Here is a 22,044-nt window from a genome sequence, read left to right on the forward strand (position 1 = left end):
GTTCAAAAATAAACATTTATTTTGGATAGTCATATTTATATGTTATGAATTTAAAATACAATATCCAAATGTTTATTAATATCATAAATTTGGCATTGTATTTATAGGGCTACAGACTCTTCACACTGGCTTGCGAAAAGAGAGGGACACCATTGTGGGCTATTTGTCTTATTTTACCATTTATCCTGCTAGCTTGTACCCCTTGACCCCTGAAATAAGTTAATTAATGAGATATTGTCATTGCTATTTCTTTGAATATCAATCTTTTTTATATTACATTTTTCTTCATATTGTGCTTCCAGACTTACAGGCCGTTGCTTTCCCTTATTGTGCAGCAATTATCCTGACCAAAAGGAATGGACTAAATAATTAATTACAAAAGAGAGAAAACTAGTAAATAAGGTCTTACATCATGTGTTTCAAATGCTCCATTTCCACTTGCCAGAGTTACTCTGAACACCAATAAGGCAAATCCCTGTACATGTTTTATTTAATGGATAGTGCTTACATTTTTCTGTGACACCAAGCTCAAAATGTACACTTATATTTTCAGTTAGATGAAAGATAACAAATGTATACATCATCCTTATATTTCATAAGCTCATTTTAATATTCTCAGGTCATTAAATATTTTACACATTCTGCCCGGCAAGATATTCTAATTTGAATGTTCTACAGTAAAACTGCAAACATTTGAATGCACGTTGTATGCAATGATATCCAGCCAATTTAATAGTTTACTACTGTACCAGTATTTTACCAGCAGTCAAGTTTCAATTATATCTGAACTACACTGTGTGTACTAAACCTCTAGATTCTGTGTACATTATGAATATTATCAGAGTCAGTCTGAACACAGTTCAGGTGCCATGCATTTAAGAAACAAATACTGGCATATCAGCTGAAATCATTAGGGGCCGGTCAGGTGCATTAGAACGGTTGCAACATCCAGAACAGCAGGCAATTTCATTACAGATAAGTGTGGCTATATACACAGGGATACAAGATGGCATTATGAGTAATTACAGATCAACAGCACCATACATACAGCTTAGCTTTTAAAAGAGAGTGTTGCATATGCCATGGCTGAGAGCCAGTGAGTGTGTTTGTGTGGTTGCTTGCCTTCTTACATCAATGGATTAACCTGAGCTCAAATAGATGCAGAGTAACTAAATGTCTCTCAAAGCACAATTATTTCTCTCTTTATTTATATATCAGCACAAAGTCCATTGCACAGTGACGGCAGCACCCTCACAACATTGGATGGAGGCCACATAATCCTGTCCATCAATTCTGTTACGTTTTAAATTGCTTTACACCATAAGAAGCAAGGTTTCATTTAAGATACAAACCACAATGCTTAAAGTCACATACATGGAAGAGGTGGGAAGATTCAAAGAGCATGATTCCAGTATCTCCAAATCATATATTCCACAAGTGATTAAACACTATAAATACATTTCCAGATTTTAAAATCACTGTACTGTATCCACATTAGAGATGAGGTCTCACATCGAGAAGAACCAAGACCATGGTATATTCATTGTTACTAGTTGTACTTACATGTAAGTGTGTGTGTGTGTAGGATAGAAAAAAAGTGTGTGAATGTTGATATCATACAGACATGACTGATCATCAGTCTTAGTACACGTGGTGTTTTAGTTTGTACATTTCCTGTCTTAGTTTAACACTGCAGTATGGGATGAAGCAACTCTTTAGGTCATTGTTTTGTTGTTCCAGGCTTCCGTTTCTACTTGTTCTACAGTCAGTCGACGTACATGGGGGAGCTGGGAGAAGTAGGCATCTGATCCAGGATTCTGCAGACGTAACTGGCAACATCCACTGAGCGCTCCTCATACATCAGAATGAAAGCATGTTTCTGTATTGGAGACACAGAAACATGTAATGCCGATAAGCATCTCTGCATGTAATACAATTACATTAATTAATATTTAGTCATTTAGCAGACGCTCGTATGCATACATTTTCATACTCCCCCCGTACCGTGAGAATCAAACCTTGAACTGTAAGTGCCATGCTCTACCAACTGAGCCACACGGGACATACATACTTACCAGAAGCTCTTTGTACTTTGGCCTTTTTGACTCATCCTTTGTAAGGCTAAAAGGGGCAAAGGGAATAAATAATTAAAATTCTGCTCTGCAATAAACTAAACCAAATCATGGTTCTTTTCAAGACACTTAAAACAGACATAACATTTTTTGTCCACCAGGGGGAAATCAAATCCAGAGGACGTCTCATGCAAACAAATGCAGAAGATTCCTTAGAATTCCACATTTTTATTATTTGTGGGTGAATACTGCGAAAGTATGCACTAGTTTACATTGAATCACTGCAGAGCAATATTGTCAATGTACTTCAACTTATACTATATCATCGTGAAAATAACATTGAAACAGTGCCAGCAGAAGTATCTTTGTCCTTTACCACAGATTGACAAAGTTGATGAATTTGGGGGAGAACTGCCTGTCTTCTGAGTTGGTAAGCTGTGGAGGTTCTCCCTTCACCACCTGTGTCAACTGGTCAAACACACTGTTCCACTTTGGGTAGGGAAACCGCCCAGTCGCCAGCTCGTACTGTAAAAAAACCCCCACAAAGACAACATGGTGAGTCTACAGTTACGATATCACAAAAACAAAGAATAATATACTATCTTGTGGTTTTAACATTCAGTGTATCTTCAAATAGCTCTTTGAATGTTAAAAACAATGTGGACAAGAGGGTTGAGGACCCACCAGTGTTATCCCCAAACTCCATACGTCTGACCGGACGTCATAGCCTTGTCTGGAGGCACTTGGGTCTATTCTCTCAGGCTGTGGAAAAGACATGGAAAACATGTTACAATTCATCGTAGTGATATCATAGATGGGCCTTTAAAGAGAGAAACTAAAATGAAGTACAAACAAAAATAAAAAATGTTCAAAATAGACAACTTGGGGAAAAAAAAAAAACAGAGACAAGTGTGTATCCAGTCCTCACCATACGCATTTGGACAGTGAAGCGCATCTTATTTTGGCTCTATACTCCAGTATTTTGGATAATCAAATGATGACTATGAAGCAACGGTATAAAATAACAAAATATATTTGTGGGCATCTGTTTTATCCTTTTGAAATAAAAGCACTTTATATATATCTAGTTCCCCCATTTTAAGAAATCACAAGTATTGACAAATTTACAGTAATCTGAAGGTTCGTTTTTGGTTCCATATAATTTTTCACACAACTATATCATGCTTGTAACTCCATAAACGCTTTTGCTTTTTGGATGCATTTGCAGTTTGTTTTGGGTGTTTAACTTTTAGGCCAGGTCTTGTTCAATTGTAAGTGAATGGTGAATAGTAGTGATGAGAAAGGCTTCGGTGCTTTCACCGAAAAATGGTTCTACACGGAGCGTCATTATCTGTTCACAATGCACATTAGTGGCATCTGCGTGTGATTATCAGAATATTTTTTTCTCCACTGTTTTCATAAAAATTCAGTGGCGCAACGGTAAATTGTTGGATTTAGTAGCCTATGATCAGTTGGAATACCAGGTTCACATCTGACGTCAGGCTTCCTTTTTTTGCCCTTCAAGTTAGCCATTTCTCAAAAACACAATCTATGGCATTATTTAGGATGCTAAAGACGGAAACGTTTACTATACTAAATGAAAGAAATGATTTGAACAGTGCAGAAAGTGTGGTTTGACAAAACAAATTTTCTAAATAGTGTGTCTTCAATGGTATTCGACCTCATACCCTCACGTCACTAATGCTGCAGATATTTGCTTTAAAAGCAGTATCCAAATCCATAGGATGTAGTGATCACAATATTATAGCCATATCTAGGAAAACCAAAGGCTGGGCCTAAAATAGTGTATAAGAGGTCATACAAGATGTTTTGTAGTTATTCATATGTTGATGATGTAAAGAATATTTCCTGGTCTGTGGTGTGTAATGAGGAGAAACCAGACGCTGCACTTGACGCATTTATGAAACTACTTATTCCAGTTACTAATAAGCACCCACCCATTAAGAAAGTAACTAAACTGTTAAATCCCATTGGCAATTAAGTCTGGCAGCCCAACTGATTGGAAAACGTACTGCAAATTAAGAAATCATGTGACTAAACTAGATAAAAATAAAACTACACTATGAAACAAATATAAATTATATAAAGAAAGTAAAAAGCTTTGGAGCACCTTAAATTACATTTTGGGGAAAAAAACTTCATTCATTCATTGGAGCGCATTCATCAAAGCCCACTGATATTGCAAACTACCTCAATGACTTTTTCCATTGGCAAGATAAGCAAACTTAGGGATGACACGCCAGCAACAAACACTGACACTACACATCCAAGTATATATCGGACCAAATTATGAAAGACAAGAATTGACAACAGAATTTCAGCATGCTTATAGGGAAGGACACTCAACAAGCACAGCACTTACACAAATGACTGATAATTGGATGAGAGAAATTGATAAAATGATTGTGGGGGCTGTCTTGTTAGACTTCAGTGCAGCTTTTGACATTATCGATCATAGTCTGCTACTGGAAAAACATGTGTTATGGCTTTACACCCCCTGCTACAAATGTCGATAAAGAGTTACTTGTCTAACAGAACACAGAGAGTGTTCTTTAATGGAAGCCTCTCAAATATAATCCAGTTAGAATCAGGAATTCCCCCGGGTAGCTGTTTAGGCCCCTTGCTTTTTTCAATTTTTACTAACGACATGCCACTGACTTTGAGTAAAGCCAGAGTGTCTATGTATGCGGATGACTCAACACTATACACGTCAGCTACTACAGCGACTGAATTGACTGCAACACTCAACAAAGAGCTGCAGTTAGTTTCAGAGTAGGTTGCAAGGAATAAGTTAGCCCTAAATATTTCTAAAACTAAAAGCATTGCATTTGGAACAAAACACTCACTAAACCCTAAACCTCAACTAAATCTTGTAATAAATAATGTGGAAATTGAGCAAGTTGAGATGACTAAACTGCTTGGAGTAACCCTAGATTGTAAACTGTCATGGTCAAAACAAATTAATGCAGTGGTAGCTAAGATGGGGAGAAGTCTGTCTATAATAAAGCGATGCTCTGCCTTCTTAACAACACTATCAACAAGGCAGGTCCTACAGGCACTAGTTTTTCGCACCTTGACTACTGTTCAGTCGTGTGGTCAGGTGCCACAAAAAAAGACTTAAGAAAATTGCAATTGGCTCAGAACGGGGCAGCACGGCTGACCCTTGGATGTACACAGAGAGATAATATTAATAATATCCATGTCAATCTCTCCTGGCTGAAAGTGGAGCAGAAATTGACTTCATCACTACTTTTATTTATGAGAGGTATTGACATGTTGAATGCACCGAGCTGTCTGTCTAAACTACTGGCACACAGCTCGGACACCCATGCATACCCCACAAGACATGCCACAAGAAGTCTCTTCACAGTCCCAAAGTCCAGAACAGACTATGGGAGGCACACAGTACTACATAGAGCCATGACTACATGGAACTCTATTCCACATCAAGTAACTGACGCAAGCAGTAAAATTAGATTTTAAAAAAACAGATTACACAAAAAAACACCTTATGGAACAGCAGGGACTGAAGCAACACAAACATTGGCACAGACACTTACACACACGATAACATACACACTATACATAGACATGGATTTAGTACTGTAGATGTAGTGGTGGAGTAGGGGCCTGAGGGCTCACAATGTGTTGTAATGTTTTTGTAAAAAAAATTGTATAAATTGCCTTAATTTTGCTGGACCCCAGGAAGAATTGCTGTTGCTTTGGCAGCAGCTAATGGGGATCCATAATAAATACAAAATACTGTATGTTCCATAGTTCCCTACTCCATATGCTAAACTACTTGTCAGGTGAAACTACATGTACAAAATCCTAACTACATTTGTAAGTACAGTGTCCAGTAGAAGTTGGTGTTTGAAAGCAGCTTGGATTTGAAGAAAGCACCGGAACCACGAAATCAGTGGGATCTTGCATTTTGCAACACACGGTTTGAAAAAGCACGTGATCAAACAAAGCGTCGGACATAACTGATGACATACTTCTGATAAAACATACATGCATCGGCACACTGCTTCGAAGTTATCACTAAGCAGCTTTCGAAGCATGCCTCGGAGCTCCGGTATCAAACTTATCACTATCAAATCATATTTTATTAGTCACATGAGCCGAATACAACAGGTGTAGACCTCACAGTGAAATGCTTAATAACGAGCCCCTAACCAACAATGCAGCTGAATTTTTTTAAACATTTTTTTAATAGATACGAGTAAGAAATAAAAGTAGCATTAAAGAGCAGCAGTAAAATAACAATACTGAGACTATATACAGGGGGTACCAGTTAGTTGAGGTAATATGTACATGTGGGTAGATTTATTAAAGTGACTATGCATAGATGATAGCAACAGAGAGTAGCAGCGGTGTAAAAGAGGGGGAGAGGGGCAACGCTGTTTAGAAGCCTCTTGGACCTAGACTTGCCGCTCCGGTACCGCTTGCCGTGCGGTAGCAGAGAGAACAGTCTATGACTAGAGTGGCTGGAGTCTTTGACAATTTTTAGGGCCTTCCTCTGACACTGCCTGGTATAGAGGTCCTGGATGGCAGGGAGCTTGGCCCCAGTGATGTCCCGGGCCTTTCGCACTACCCTCTGTAATGCCTTGCGGTCAGAGGCCGAGCAGTTGCCATACCAGGCAGTGATGCAACCAGTCTGGACGCTCTCAATGGTGCAGCTATAGAACCTTTTGAGGATCTGAATAGGTTTGGTCGTGCCCTCTTCACAACTGTCTTGGTGTGCTTGGACCATGTTAGTTTGTTGGTGACGTGGACACCAAGGAACTTGAAGCGCTCAACCTGCACCACTGCAGCCCCGTCAATGAGAATGGGGGTGTGCTTGGTCCTCTTTTTCCTGTAGTCCACAATCATCTCCTTTGTCTTGAATAGATTCACTGTCCAAATACATATGGTGAGGACTGTATTATTGAGTGCATTAATTATCATAGGCACTCAATTCTGTCTATTCAACGGAATACAACATACACCCAAGGGCTGACCCCATTTAGTCAACTGGTCGATTGTTTAGTCGATAGGCTGTTGGTGAACAGATGTTTTTAGTCGAGCAGTCATAAATGTTTATTTTATGGCACACCCGTCTGATTTGCGCTACTCTGAGTGGACTAATCCATTGAGGAGGACTCTGGGATGCCACGGTCCTAGAAAAAGGGGCGTGTGGCTAAAATCAGAGGCCCAACTCGGCGGAAAATCTGTTTGTTTTTTTACCTTATCAGTATATCCATAATCTTTACTAAAATGCACGTCTGGAGAATGCGCTCTTGCGCGTTCATTGTTCCATAACTTAATTGTGTGAACTGTTCGCCCTAATTATTAGTGTATATCAATTCCCCATTACATATAATCGCCAGTAGTAGCCTACATTTACCATTAATTCCCATGTCTAATCTACATTTTTACATTTTAGTCATTTAGCAGACGCTCTTATCCAGAGCGACTTACAATAATGAATGCATACATTTCATATCATGCATTTTTTTGTACTGGCACCCCGTGGGAATCGAACCCACAACCCTGGCGTTGCACACACCATGCTCTACCAACTGAGCCACAGGGAAGGCTGTGGCTCAGTACAATGTTTGTTTGGTTACGGTCATTTCTGTTAATGCATTCAATATATTATTAGTCGTTTACCGTTCCCATTGTCAGAGTGGACACATTTGCAGAGCTCACCACCTATGCTACACGTGTGAGGGGGTGTGTAAACGATCTTGATCACTGGCTCCCTCAAGTGTTGTGTGTAATTATATAATCAAACTGTGCTTAAAGTACCAGACAAGCTCAATACACATAGTTGATTTTAATTAAACACATAGGGTGAGTATATGAAAAAAATATAAATGTAAACATTTTAGACCAATACAATGGTCGAAAGAAAAGACTACTGTTGATCGACCAATATTACTTTTTTGTCTGGGACCGCCCTATGTCCATGTCCTCATTGCCTGGTTCTACATGCCTTTCATAACAACCACCTCAGCCAGTTACTTCACCTATGACCTCACCTCCACACATATAAAAAAATGCAGTGGCAATGGCAATGCAGGGGTTCTAAACAGTGCCAAGGTCATCAGAAGCAGACTTCTACCAGCCATGCTGCTGAGTGGAGGGAGCACCTCCTCTCCTCTGGCTCATTCATTCATTCATTCATTCATTCATTCATTCATTCATTCATTCATTCATTCATGCACCAGAATTAGATGATGATGTCACCCATTCACAGCAGTGGGACAGAATTCTCTGACCGCAGCACTGATGTGTTTTATGGCATAGTGGCTACAGCACCAGCTCACCTCTGCCAAGACTGAAAAAGATCTGGCTGCCCAGCTCTCACCTAGGACACAGCTCAGCTACTCAGACTTGTTATGAACTCAAAACACAACTACACATCGGTGCCAATTTCATTTAGATGTGTAATTGCTTTCAAATACAAAAAGTATTTCCTAATTAAAATGACTGAACTACTGATTTAAGAATGCTTTGGTACATAATGGTAGTAGCAACATTAACCTGACACTACAGTGTGCAAAAGTATTAGTGAGCATATTCCAACATAAACATTCCAGACATGTGGCCCCTTGCCAGCTAAATGAACTAAATCATAACAACCAGAGAGGAACAGAGCTAGACTGTCACCTGAACCAAATACCATGAACCAAATCTAACCTACTTAATTGTAGTGTAGTACATAATATTCCATTGAAGTGAAATCAATCCCTCTCTAATATCTAGACTAAACAGAGACAAATGGTGCTAAAGCAATTAGCAATGGGGTGGCCAAGAAGCACCTGGCAGGTCTGCAATTTATATATTTGAAAAAGGAAACTGGAGCCATGTGGGTTGGATTCCTGCACTGTGAGCTCACAGCTGTGGGAGCACCAACCCAAACAGCTTTATTCTGACAGACATGAATGAAGTAACCCAGCCCTTCCTTGGCCTTCTGGTAGACGAGAGGCAGAGACATGGCAGAGGTGTGCCCTACGTCCTGATAGGGAGATGCCAAATTTAGAATGGAAACTGGAGGGGCCGGGGCTCCCTTCTCCCATCAGCAATACCCCCGCCAGAAAATAAACCCTGTGATGACGACATGATGAGCTCATTCGACTGCACTGCCAGCAGTTAGGACGACTTCAACCATGTCACATACACACAGACGGCATGAGATTACTCTGCAGCAAGTCCAAAATAGGAACAAGACAACAAGCATCAGCAAGAACAGATATCAGTAGCAACCATAATATAATTACCAACACTGCCATCAACAATAGGGAAAGGGGAATCAGAGAGGTGTAGAGGGCTACCTTAAAATTGGCATCCACTTCATCAGCGCCCGGGGAGCAGTTGTTGTTAGGGGTTAACTGCCTTGCTCAAGGGCAGGACGGCAGATTTTTCCACCTTGAATCAGATTCGAACCAGCGACCTTTCGGTTACTGGCCCAACAATCTTAACTACCTACCTCCCCTCAAAAACAACACTACAGTCTCCTTACAACTGACGATCACCACCAAGTCACTAAGTACCAAAACAGTTGAATTCTTATTATGTACTGGATCGTGTGTAAGTGAAATGTATTCTTAGAAAGAGCCTTAGTTGTACATCTTGCACTTGTCTTGTCTTCCAGCCATTAATGAAACATTGCACACAACTTACTGCCATGTACGGTCTGCACCCTGCATCTCTGGTTTTGGCAATGGAGTCCACCAGCTGCCCACTGATGCCAAAATCACAAAGCTTAATGTTGCCATTCCTGTCCAGGAGGATGTTGGATGGCTTGATGTCTGAGAGGAGAAACATATAGAAGAGATGACAAAGCTAGGCTAAGAGTTCTGGGTAAAGGAAGTGCCACTTCTGTTGTGGTACAGTAAATAGAGCATTGTGAGGTAAAAACGGCAATACACATCTCAAATGAGGAAATAAAGAACAAGGTCTCCATTCTGGAGCCGTCTTACCTCTGTGAATTATTTTCAAGTATTCTTTTAAGTGGTTAAGTGCTTTCACAGTCTGTAATGAAAACACATAGCAACTAAATTTATATAGAGAAATATGTACCCTTCCTGTCAAATGAATCAGTGTAAATTATGTAAGGAGAAAATGCATGAAAACTTACAGCTAATGTTATTTTGCCTAATATTTCCTCTGGAATCACATCATCTAAAGCACAATATACATATTTGTAGAATTTGTCGAAGGAGGTAGACATTAGTTCCATACATATCCAACAGTCTCCCTGACAAAGAAAAGAATCATAAAGCATAACATTACTGCGTGAAGACAATACACTGCTTATTGCTAACTACACAGAACGATTGATTGACATCCAATGCATTTCCTATATAAAGAAATCAATCAACAAAACAAAGAAGTGAAAAACTTGCATGGTCACCTCTCTGAAAAGAGCCCCGTAAAACTGAACTATGTAGAGACAGTCACTACTCCTCATGACCACATCCAGGTCCATTAGCAGCTGCTTCTGTTCCTTCTCATCAACCGTTGACCTAATCCTCTGTGGGAGACACACATTGTAATCAGATGCATGTTGCTTTCAATTGTGACCATGGTTGGAAGTCACAGGAGGTTGGTGGCACCGTAATTGGTGAGGACGGGCACGTGGTAAATGGCTGGAGTGGAATTAGTGGAAAGGTATCAACATCAAACACATGGTTTCCATGTGTTTGAGGCCATTCCATTCGCTCTGTTCCAGTCATTATTACGAGCCTTCCTCGACTTACCATGAGCAACATGTTTCCATATCCTGCAATGGGAGTCAGTTACACTTTGGTGATTATGATGATTACTGAGTGTTCATTTCACAATATAGCCTAAGACTGATGAGCAGGCATAAATCTTGCCCTGAACACTTCCTGTAGTTTAGTCAATAAAAGGTCAGTAAGGGGCAGTCACCTTGACAGCCATTATCTGGTTGCTGGGTTTGTGCACCATCTTGTTGACAGAGCCGTACGCGCCCCGCCCAATCTCCCCCAGGTCCTTGAGGTCCTCAGCCGTGAAGTCACAATCGCCACCGGCGGTCTTCAACTTCCCTGATGACTCGATACTATGCGTACGCAGCCTCTCTCTGGCCACAGAAATAGGTGGGAAACAGATTAGAAACAATCTTTGTTAGTTGAGTTAATTTCACCTCAATCATATACTGAACAAAAATGTTACTGCAACATGAAACTATTTCAAAGATTTTGCTGCGTTACAGTTCATTTAAGGAAATCAGCCAGTTTAAATAATTTAGGCCCTAATCTATGGATTTCCTATAACTGGGCAGGGGTGCAGCTATGGGTGGGCCTGGGAGAGCATAGGCTCCGACGATCCCGCAGGTGAAGAAGCCGAATGTGGATGTCCTGGGCTTGCGTGGTTACACGTGGTCTGCGGTTGTGAGGCCGTTTGGACGTACTGCCAATTTATTTTTAAATGCCGTTGGAGGCCAATTGCATGCTGCCTCAAAACTTGGAGACATCTGTGGCATTGTGTTGTGTGACAAAACTGCACATTTTAGAGTGGCCTTTTATTGTCCACAGCACAAGGTTCACCTGTGTAATGATCATAACATTTAATCAGCTTTTTGATTTGCCACACCTGTCAGGTGGATGGATTATCTCGACAAAGGATAAAGTGATCACTAACAGGGATGTAAACAAATTTGTGTACAGCATTTGAGAGAAATAAGCTTTTTGTGCTTGTGGAACATTTCTGGAATCTTTTATTTCAGCTCATGAAACCAACACTTTACATGTTGCGTTTATATTTTTTGTTTTATATACACTGCTCAAAAAAATAAAGGGAACACTTAAGCAACACAATGTAACTCCAAGTCAATCACACTTCTGTGAAATCAAACTGTCCACTTAGGAAGCAACACTGATTGACAATAAATGTCACATGCTGTTGTGCAAATGGCATAGACAACAGGTGGAAATTATAGGCAATTAGCAAAACACCCCCAATAAAGGAGTGGTTCTGCAGGTGGTGACCACAGACCACTTCTCAGTTCCTATGCTTCCTGGCTGATGTTTTGGTCACTTTTGAACGCTGGCGGTGCTTTCACTCTAGTGGTAGCATGAGACGGAGTCTACAGCCCACACAAGTGGCTCAGGTAGCGCAGCTCATCCAGGATGGCACATCAATGCGAGCTGTGGCAAGAAGGTTTGCTGTGTCTGTCAACGTAGTGTCCAGAGCATGGAGGCGCTACCAGGAGACAGGCCAGTACATCAGGAGATGTGGAGGAGGCCGTAGGAGGGCAACAACCCAGCAGCAGGACCGCTACCTCCGCCTTTGTGCAAGGAGGAGCAGGAGGAGCACTGCCAGAGCCCTGCAAAATGACCTCCAGCAGGCCACAAATGTGCATGTGTCTGCTCAAATGGTCAGAAACAGACTCCATGAGGGTGGTATGAGGGCCCGACGTCCACAGGTGGGGGTTGTGCTTACAGCCCAACACCGTGCAGGACATTTGGCATTTGCCAGAGAACACCAAGATTGGCAAATTCGCCACTGGCGCCCTGTGCTCTTCACAGATGAAAGCAGGTTCACACTGAGCACATGTGACAGACGTGACAGAATCTGGAGACGCCGTGGAGAACGTTCTGCTGCCTGCAACATCCTCCAGCATGACCGGTTTGGCGGTGGGTCAGTCATGGTGTGGGGTGGCATTTCTTTGGGGGGCCTCCATGTGCTCGCCAGAGGTAGCCTGACTGCCATTTGGTACCGAGATGAGATCCTCAGACCCCTTGTGAGACCATATGCTGGTGCGGTTGGCCCTGGGTTCCTCCTAATGCAAGACAATGCTAGACCTCATGTGGCTGGAGTGTGTCAGCAGTTCCTGCAAGAGGAAGGCATTGATGCTATGGACTGGCCCGCCCGTTCCCCAGACCTGAATCCAATTGAGCACATCTGGGACATCATGTCTCGCTCCATCCACCAACGCCACGTTGCACCACAGACTGTCCAGGAGTTGGCGGATGCTTTAGTCCAGGTCTGGGAAGAGATCCCTCAGGAGACCATCCGCCACCTCATCAGGAGCATACCCAGGCGTTGTAGGGAGGTCATACAGGCACGTGGAGGCCACACACACTACTGAGCCTCATTTTGACTTGTTTTAAAGGACATTACATCAAAGTTGGATCAGCCTGTAGTGTGGTTTTCCACTTTCATTTTGAGTGTGACTCCAAATCCAGACCTCCATGGGTTGATAAATTGGATTTCCATTGATTATTTTTGTGTGATTTTGTTGTCAGCACATTCAACTAAGTAAAGAAAAAAGTATTTAATAAGATTTCATTCATTCAGATCTAGGATGTGTTATTTTAGTGTTCCCTTTATTTTTTTGAGCAATATATATATATGATACTGCACCTGAAAAAGGATGGCTAGTTGGCATCCATTTGTTCAGTTTGCATTATCCAGCATCAGTAATTTGCTTGTCCAAGGTAACTTAGCAGGCTCATGTTATCATCTAATTACACAGCCAAGACACAGGGCTTATTCACAACAATGGGTGTTGCTCAAACAGGTAGTTGAGGCTACATTCAGTTACTCTGTTTTCCCATGAGCAGGTGGAGATAGAAATACAACTGCTAATCATTCCAACCTCACTTAGCCTGTCTTTATTGTGACACATTGCCTGGGTACATATACAGTACTGAATGTTACATTGACAATGTGTGGCTTTGGAGATGAAGAGTCTCAGCAGACTGTAGACTAGAGTGCAGAGTCATATAACAATTCATTATGCAGGAGTTTGCATTGTGGCTAATGCAAATTCCGCTCCATGTACATCTTCAGAAAATCACATCCATTGCAAAGTTTGGAGGTCAACTTACATGTGGGGGTTCTGGAATGGGGGTCCTGCTGTATTCAGAGTGAATCTGGTCGTTGGTTTAATCGGGGGATTGGCAAAATTTAACTTCAGTGCTTTGCGTTTACCTGATAGGGAAGAGGCAGAGTTTGTCAGATTGCACACAAGACATCTATGGCAGGGGTAGAGCCAAGGACCAGAAAATAACACTTACACACTCAAAAACAACATGAAAACAAACAGTTACCATACCACAGAATGAGAGACCAGTAAAGCAATGGAGAGGTAAATTTAACAAGAGTATTCAAGTAAATTTACTGAAGTCATGCAATCCACATCTAGGGACGATGGATGTAAGAGTAATGACCTGCTTCTTACCAAAGGCGTCCCTCTTTATATTTCTCTGTGAGAACAGATTTCTTCTATAGATGCTGATTTTTAGATTTTGGCTGATACTAAACTATATGGGATAGTCAACAAAACAGGTCTTGACCAAATTAAAATGAATCACAAGTAGGTGTAATAACAGGTTCTCAATCAAATATGTGTATGCTATAGCTCAGTGGCCAGGAACAGAAACTCCCTGGAGGTATTTTTACAAGACATGTCCTGGTTGTACCAGTGACTCATTGCAGATGGTAGGTATATACTTTGACCAGTTCACTGAAGTTGATGCAGAGGCATACACTTCTCAGTAGACACCTGCTCTAAACCATAGCCTAGTACTAGATCACATCCCATACCGTAGCTATTCAGGATGGAGGCTTAGCTACAATCCAACACTCACCTACCATGTTTTAGTAGGTTTTGCTTGGTAATTTAAACAATAATGAGGGAATAGGTGAGAATTTAAATAAAAAACGGACCATTTCTTTCTTGATTGTTACATGTTTTATTTCATTTAGGCTACTACCCAGAGACTGTGAAACATGACATCGTGTGATGAGATTCTAACTCAACAAAAGCATTGATCTGACAGAACTGGATCTTTGAAATTACAAAATGTGACTTCTGGCTCATAACCATACATAAGAGTAAAATAGCCTACACTGCAGACTAGAAAATCTTGCCAGAGGAGAAGGAGCTTCGCAAGTAAAACTGTTCTGAGTTCACCTTGAAATAAAGGATGCATTCTGTTCTCTCCACCCAAAACACCACAAGAATGCATGTACTCAAATTCCAATAAAATGGCACAATCCATTGGAAATTACACTAGTGTCTCCATGTCTCAACAGGCAAGTGTTTAAGTACAGCTCATGCCAAAAATCACTTACGTGTTCAAAATCAAAACAGCTGCAAACTGGTTTGAAAAACAATGTGACAAAACCCCAAGCATTACTAGCTAGTTTTGCTTGTTAGTAGAAAGCTGACTAAAAGTGATAAAACTAAAAAAAGGTAGAGCTTCCATTACAATGTTTATTAAAAACACACCTAATTAATAAATACAAGCAAAAGGACTACACTTCTGTCAATATAAAATACATTTCCAACACAGTGCTATTTTGTGTAGAAGGTTATCAGTTCAGGCCGAACCAAACAGCGGTAAAGACCAGTTGAAAGCCAAAGTGTGAATACACCAATGCTAATGGAAGCTCTTAGCCCTAGGCTTGTGCCGATGATGGATGATCAGAATATGGATTGGAACGTCTTGGTAAATGAACATTATGAAACTAAATTGTTTGGCGATAACTAATAGTTAGGTAAAAACATACAGGATGGTTAACACCAACTGTTGTTTTTGTTTTTTTGTTGAAACTACAGAAAAGTTAAATCAATAAGACTCACAGTTGGACAAGTCTTTCATTCACTTGCTTTACATCACTAAAATATTATGACCTAATGTCTTAAATCCCAGACCAACATAAGCTGCACTCTAACTCTAGGATAATCAATGTTTAGCACCAACTATTAGTCTTAACTATCAAAACCGGCACAAGCCTACTAGACACCAACAACTCTTCACTTGGATTAGTTGAGAAAAGAGGACAGACTCCCCCATACCAGACCATCAGGCGGAAGCAAAGGGTTGAGAACTGTTGGTACTGTAGCAAAAGAGGTTTGGCTTACTTGGGGGAGCTCCAGACAGGTTTATCTGAAACCCTAGAGGTGAGAAGAGAACATTTCTTTTTCATATTTCACCTTTATTAAGACTACTGTTTGACCGATAAACAAAAAACGATCAAGTTATATTAGGAAACGTGGTGAACAACAAACACTGTTCTTCTCAGCTTCAGTTTAGACCAGGGAACGATGGAGCACAGTTTCCCAACACCCGGCACCACCTTGACTGACAACTATTTGAAGTATCTCAAATCAACTTGATTTTGCTAAATGAGGCTTCATTCCTGGAAAGGTCTATGAATCACAGTTTGATACCAAGTGTGGACAACAACTACTACACACACTAAAACATGACCAACTAACCCAATTTAAGAAATCCTGACTGGAAATATTTTATCTAGGCCTAACCTATATGCAATACTTAACTAAATAATTAGGGTACTTATCAGATGTTACCAGCTGAAATGTCAGCAGCCTTGTTATAAATGTTGCATGTTAGAGTTAATAATCATAAATGTACTTAGTTTGAAGCAGTAAAAGCTCCTTTGCGTAAACCCCCCAAATTATACAACTTGAACACAGAGACAACTGGCTGAATAGGCACTGGTGCTAAGGAAGGCCTACTAAAAATGTAGGCTTACCTCTCTTGCACATGTCTTCTCTATGCTATGGATGGTACATTTCCCAGACCCTATTTTATTCATGTTGTATGTACTTTTCCAAAAGAAACCAATCAATAACTAAAGAGTTAAAAACATATTTATTATTCAAATCGGTTATGCTTTTTTTTTTTTACTGTCAAATGTAACACTGCACTTTGAAATGTCCCTGCAAACAAGTGTGGCTATAGGACCCCGTGACATACTCAAATTATTTTCTGCTGAGTGAACTACTGAACTTTTATAACTTGGCCTCACATTAGTGAACCGGTAAACGTTTACGCTGAGCATTCCACCACACAGAAAAATATATTGCTTAGGGGGGGGATTAATCTACATGCACACACATATAGCCAGAAACAACCAAGATAACTTTGGTATAATTGAGGATTAGCTCAGGCAGATTCAGTGGAGCTAATTGGGGTAGACCTATAAAAATAACAACCTACAAATGATTTAAAAATGGAGGGGTGTGAGATAGAAAATTAAATGCATCCACAAAATTATCCAAGCAGGGAGACAATGACAATTGAAGAAACTATTCTTGGGACAGCTCACCATCGATCAGCATCAAGTCAGGAGGGTTATGGGAAGTTAGTAGCATTAAGGAAAGGGAAGAAAAATATTACAGAAATGTAGTTTCAATACTTTGACACTGACAGAAGCGGACCATAACATATGTTTCTTTCATTTACTACCTGTTAAATATCAGACTCAGAATGGCATGCACAAATATAGAACCAGATGCAAAAGGAACTAACGAGCTACGACAGTTATTGTTAAAGCATCAACAACAAAAAGGTATATAATCTTTTTAAAATGTGTAATATTGACAGTAACGTTAGCTACCTGTTTCACTCTGACATCTCCAGCACGTGTTGGATTCTGTAAGTTAAAAAATATATAGTTTGTAAAAACATAGCTAGCTAATTATGCATTGGGTGGAAATTTAACAGATTTCTTCAGGTGGATGTAAGTTAACGTTATTTGAAATCTAAGAGATTCTCATGCACAAGTTTCACTGAGCTAACATTAACTGCCTGGCCTAGGATACGTCGGGATTTTAGTAATAAAGCCCTTTATCTACTTCACAAGAGTCAGATCAAATCATGGATACATTTTTGTCTCTGCATCCAGTAGTTGAGGTAGTTTCGCGAGCTAATGCTAACTAGCGTTAGTGCAATGACTGGAATTGTATGGTAACTGCTACAGTAGCATGTTAGTAGATACAATGAATTTCCCCCAAAAACAGCCCAACGTGATCTTGTTATTTTTAGAACTGCAACATATTGTAGTTAGCTAGTTAGAGGTAACCTGACATGTCGTCTATAAAATAGCCTCCAACACTCTACTCAACAAACTGGATGCAGTCTATCACAGTGCCATCCGTTTTGGCACCAAAGCCCCATACACTACCCACCATTGCGACCTGTACGCTCTCGTTGGTTGGTTGGCCCTCGCTTTATACTCGTCGCCAAACCCACTGGCTACAGGTTATCTACAAGTCTCTGCTAGGTAAAGCCCCGCCTTATCTCAGCTCACTGGTCAACATAGCAGCACCCACTCATAGCACGCGCTCCAGCAGGTATATCTCACTGGTCACCCCCAAAGCCAATTCCTCCTTTGGTCGTCTTTCCTTCCAGTTCTCTGCTACCGATGACTGGAACGAACTGCAAAAATCACTGAAGCTGGAGACACATATCTCCCTCACTAGCTTTAAGCACCAGCTGTCAGAGCAGTTCACAGATCACTGCACCTGTACATAGCCCATCTGTAAACAGCCCATCTATCTACCTACCTCATACTGTATTTATTTATTTATCTTGCTCATTCATCTTTTGCACATCTACCATTCCAGTGTTTAATTGCTATATTGTAATTACTTCGCCACCATGGCCTATTTATTGCCTTAACTTACCCCATTTGTATTCACTGTATATATACTTTTTGTTTTCTTTTGTTCTACTGTATGTTTGTTTTACTCCATGTGTAACTCTGTGTTGTTGTATGTGTCGAATTGCTATGCTTTATCTTGGCCAGGTCGCAGATACAAATGAGAACTTGTTCTCAACTAGCCTACCTGGTTAAATAAAGGTGAAATAAAAAAATAAATACAAAAAAAGACAGTAAGCAACACATGACCACATCCAGATCATTCATGACAGGCCTTCTTATATTCTAGCGAGCTAACGTTATTTAGGCTAGCTAGCAATGCCGCTTGTTAGCCAACCTTAGCTAAAGTTACCTAGCTAGCGAGTTAACTTAACAACTATTCACTAGTTAACGTAAGCTATATGGCTGGCTAACGTTTTTGGTGTTACTTATTTCTAACAAAATACATTTTCAGAACCCATTATTTGATCGAAGACAATGTTTTGGGTGTGAGGGCAACTGATTTTGACAGTAGTTAGCAAACGTTAACTGTAGACACCAAGCTAACTAACGAGTAATAGTGTGTGAATACAACTGAGGCAAGTTATCTGTTAGTAAGTAGATAGCTAACTTGCCAGTATAGGAAGCTAGTTCGTTAGCATAGTCATTAGGTTACTCCCGTTAACACCACTCACAAAAAAAGACCTAGTTAACAAGCTGGTATTTTACAATCCTTACCTTGCATACTGCTCATTGTTGTTATGTGTTGCGACTGGGATTGATGGTGATGGGAGCCTGTAGATCCTGCGTTATTGCTGGTAGATGTTGAGTTGTTGGGGCTGGGAGTCGCCATTGTGTTTGAATTCCATCAGCAGCACTAGGCTGCAATGCAGAGAGCAACTTCAACCTTACAAAACAAGACTGGAGAATAATCAAACTGGCTAGACTTCTTCGACTCAATTGTGGTTGTAGAGAGCGCTACCGAACAAGACCGTAACTACCAACAAACAGTAAGAAATCGGGACAGTGTTTGACAGTCCAGTAACCACCTTTCCACATAGAGTCGAGACCAAAGATGGTGGATAAATAAAGATTATTCAGTCAGGCCTTCTACCATTGAAAAAAAGGTCAGTTCCGGCTTACTTAACTGGGTGTGTCTCTCATAGACACCAATGCAATAGCAGCTTGGTCTGGTCTACTTAGTTTAATTGAACCAGAAAAAAACAGCGAGTGGGGTGTCTCGCTTCCTCTTCCGTCTCTGGTCGAGACTCAGTCAGCTGACCTAATGTCACTTGCGAACGTGAACACCCACAGCTTCCAACGCGACGCTGCTGTGTTTGTGGACGGAGTTCGAGGAACACTAATCTAGGCTCAGATAACTGTACCGCCAGCGTTAACCTAAAGCACTAGGGGGAAGACAAATATCTGACCGTGTATTAGTGGGTGGGGGCGATTTCTAGCCTAATTGTATTAGGCTATTAATTACCATACAGTAAACAGTAACATGTCAGTTTACGTACATTAAAGTAGTGTGTAATACTGTCCAGAATTGTTTTTATTTTAAAGTAGCCAAATCAGTATTTAATCTAACAGTAACACATATGTACCTTTTAATCGTTTTCCTTATTCATATATATTCAGAAAGCAGTTTTCAGGAAAAAAGATAGAAAACAACGAGTCTTGGCGACTTTGCAATCGTGCCTATATTCACTTGTCGAAACGTCATACCCCAAACATCACTCAAAAAAATTAACGGATACGGATTCAACGCAAAGTTTATGGCTCAAAGTCCAGGAGGAAAATTTGCTGTCAAATTGCTGATTACGATAAACTGGTTCTGTAGTTATAGACAGTGACAATGAACGAACCTAGTGAAGTTAAGTGCACAAAAACGAACTTTTCTCTGATCATTTGGAGAGTTTGCAATGGATGCATGTCATTGTTCTTTGCTCAAGCAAAGTGTGTGTGCAGGCAAGTGATTCCCTTATTTGGTTACATTGTTTGAGATACTTTGTTTTTATAGCCTACTGTATTTGGCGTTTGCTGTAGGCATATCTGCTTCTGTTGAACTCATGGATTTAGCAGAGTAATTTAATGAGTGAAAATGGTGTATGTCTGTCTCTGAATATTTGTCCCAACTGAGTAAATCCCATGTCTTTTTTATTGGCATAGATTAACGATCCGGATGCAGTGGATGGTAGGATCACGCTTCTTTTAGTCGTTTAATGTTCTTAATGAATTACTATAATCAAAGTGCTTTTTAATTTTTATTTATTTACAGTAATCCACATGCACACCTTTTTCTATTTCCAGGTTGCCTATGCTATTCCAGCAAATCTGTGTTTATTGATTGCCATTAAACCACATGTAACAGGTATGAAGGCATTATGGATGAATAGAGATCCATCAATGACCTTTGCCTATTTTCCTATTAAATAACATTTCCATTTTAACATTTTTGGCCAGTGAAAAAGGCCATTGACTGTTTAGTATCTTGTAGTTATATCATGAGTGGAGTTAAAGCTAGAAATATTTATACATGAGCCTGCATTGCACCCTGAATGTTTAAATGCTTGAGAGGCTGTTTTTCAGAGACACTACTTTGGAGGAGAATTGCTTATTTCGACTGCTGTTGTTTCCATGATGGGATGGACTCTGTATAAAGAGCGCATCACAAATATCTTTCAGCAAGAGGAGGGAAGGTATAGTCTCACGGTCAAAATATTTTTCTGTTTAGATGAGCATTGTGTTCAATAATTATTTTTGGTCACACCTGTTTCTCTCTATCCCCAGGGAATTCTCTGGTCTCATGTTGATACTTGTCTGGCTTCTCCTGTGTCAACACTCTGGAAGGTAAGGACTTAGATTTGGACCTTATCCCAACATGCAATACCTTATTTAAAAAAGACTCAAACTCAGTACATCACTGATATCTGTACTGTCGTAACTATTTTCTATTAGTTCTATTGGGGCTCTCAGACTGTCCGTTGCTGTTGCCATCACAATCTTCCCCTTTGTGGCCTGGCTGTACTACTACATTAACAAGGAGCTGAGGACCAGCTGGCCCCAGCATTGTAAAACTGCACTGTAGATATCCATTCATTAAGATAGTCCAGTGACAAGTGAGCAACATATCTGCGGGATGGAACATTTACAAGAGGATATGACCAAGCTACAGAGGCAGTATGGAAATCATGAATGCATTGTTTAAAAAGACACATGTAAAAGAACACCCCTGCTAAACCATACATCTAAATAAGTGACAATGTCATAAATTAGAATGTATATGATTGATACATTTTCCTTTTTTTTCTGGAATCATACTTTTCTCTTTCTGAACATTTTTGTTGTTGTAGGCAACCCATTGCACTTGTGGTGATATCTGGTGTAATCACAGTAAAATAAATCAATTTAATAAGAAATATAAATGGCTTTTTATTATTATTTTTGCATCAGAAATTGAAAGAAATGCATGTACTGTAGCCTACTCATGGCTCCAAATAATTTGGTATTTTTATTTAGCACCACTGCGCCTCTA

At 40.3% G+C, this 22,044-nt stretch overlaps 2 protein-coding genes across 6 annotated transcripts; one reads left to right on the forward strand and one right to left on the reverse strand.

Moving 5' to 3' along the window:
- Positions 1 to 1,186: 1,186 nt before the first annotated feature.
- Positions 1,187 to 19,742, reverse strand: LOC106601504 (dual specificity mitogen-activated protein kinase kinase 4). Of its 5 annotated transcripts, XM_045715242.1 has the most exons (13): positions 19,245 to 19,742; positions 17,484 to 17,519; positions 15,982 to 16,014; positions 13,940 to 14,042; positions 11,016 to 11,187; positions 10,498 to 10,617; positions 10,222 to 10,341; positions 10,064 to 10,115; positions 9,765 to 9,892; positions 2,757 to 2,834; positions 2,449 to 2,597; positions 2,076 to 2,121; positions 1,187 to 1,879 (listed from the first exon to the last, which is right to left on the reverse strand). In XM_045715242.1, exons 1-13 carry the CDS (start codon positions 19,357 to 19,359, stop codon positions 1,766 to 1,768), a joined length of 1,266 nt encoding a protein of 421 aa, XP_045571198.1. In that variant the 5' UTR covers positions 19,360 to 19,742; the 3' UTR covers positions 1,187 to 1,765. The 5 variants fall into 5 exon arrangements, with proteins under 5 accessions (XP_045571198.1, XP_014049210.1, XP_014049209.1 ...); XM_014193735.2 differs by lacking the exon at positions 15,982 to 16,014 and having other exon boundaries at positions 13,940 to 14,030; XM_014193734.2 differs by lacking the exon at positions 15,982 to 16,014 and having other exon boundaries at positions 19,245 to 19,738.
- Positions 19,743 to 19,967: 225 nt separating this feature from the next.
- LOC106601505 (transmembrane protein 220-like) lies at positions 19,968 to 21,934 on the forward strand. The gene is made up of 6 exons (XM_045715244.1): positions 19,968 to 20,477; positions 20,679 to 20,703; positions 20,820 to 20,880; positions 21,085 to 21,208; positions 21,300 to 21,359; positions 21,468 to 21,934. The coding sequence occupies exons 1-6, from the start codon at positions 20,365 to 20,367 to the stop codon at positions 21,595 to 21,597; spliced, it is 513 nt and encodes a 170-aa protein (XP_045571200.1). The 5' UTR covers positions 19,968 to 20,364; the 3' UTR covers positions 21,598 to 21,934.
- The last annotated feature ends 110 nt before the right edge of the window (positions 21,935 to 22,044 follow it).

This window comes from Salmo salar, chromosome ssa03 (genome assembly GCF_905237065.1).
Source record: "Salmo salar chromosome ssa03, Ssal_v3.1, whole genome shotgun sequence".
In the NCBI taxonomy this organism is placed as follows: Eukaryota; Metazoa; Chordata; class Actinopteri; order Salmoniformes; family Salmonidae; genus Salmo; species Salmo salar.

Bases quoted from the DNA above. Each gene is read 5' to 3' on its own strand.
- LOC106601504 (XM_045715242.1), bottom strand. From the start codon at position 19,359: ATGGCGACTCCCAGCCCCAACAACTCAACATCTACCAGCAATAACGCA. The intron at 17,520-19,244 runs GTAAGGATTGTA...TTTAACTTACAG, and splicing joins AACAATGAGCAGTATGCAAG to AATCCAACACGTGCTGGAGA. The intron at 10,618-11,015 runs GTGACTGCCCCT...TGTCTCCCACAG, and splicing joins ACCAGATAATGGCTGTCAAG to AGGATTAGGTCAACGGTTGA.
- LOC106601505 (XM_045715244.1), top strand. From the start codon at position 20,365: ATGAACGAACCTAGTGAAGTTAAGTGCACAAAAACGAACTTTTCTCTG. The intron at 20,881-21,084 runs GTATGAAGGCAT...TAAATGCTTGAG, and splicing joins CATTAAACCACATGTAACAG to AGGCTGTTTTTCAGAGACAC. The intron at 21,209-21,299 runs GTATAGTCTCAC...CTCTATCCCCAG, and splicing joins TTTCAGCAAGAGGAGGGAAG to GGAATTCTCTGGTCTCATGT.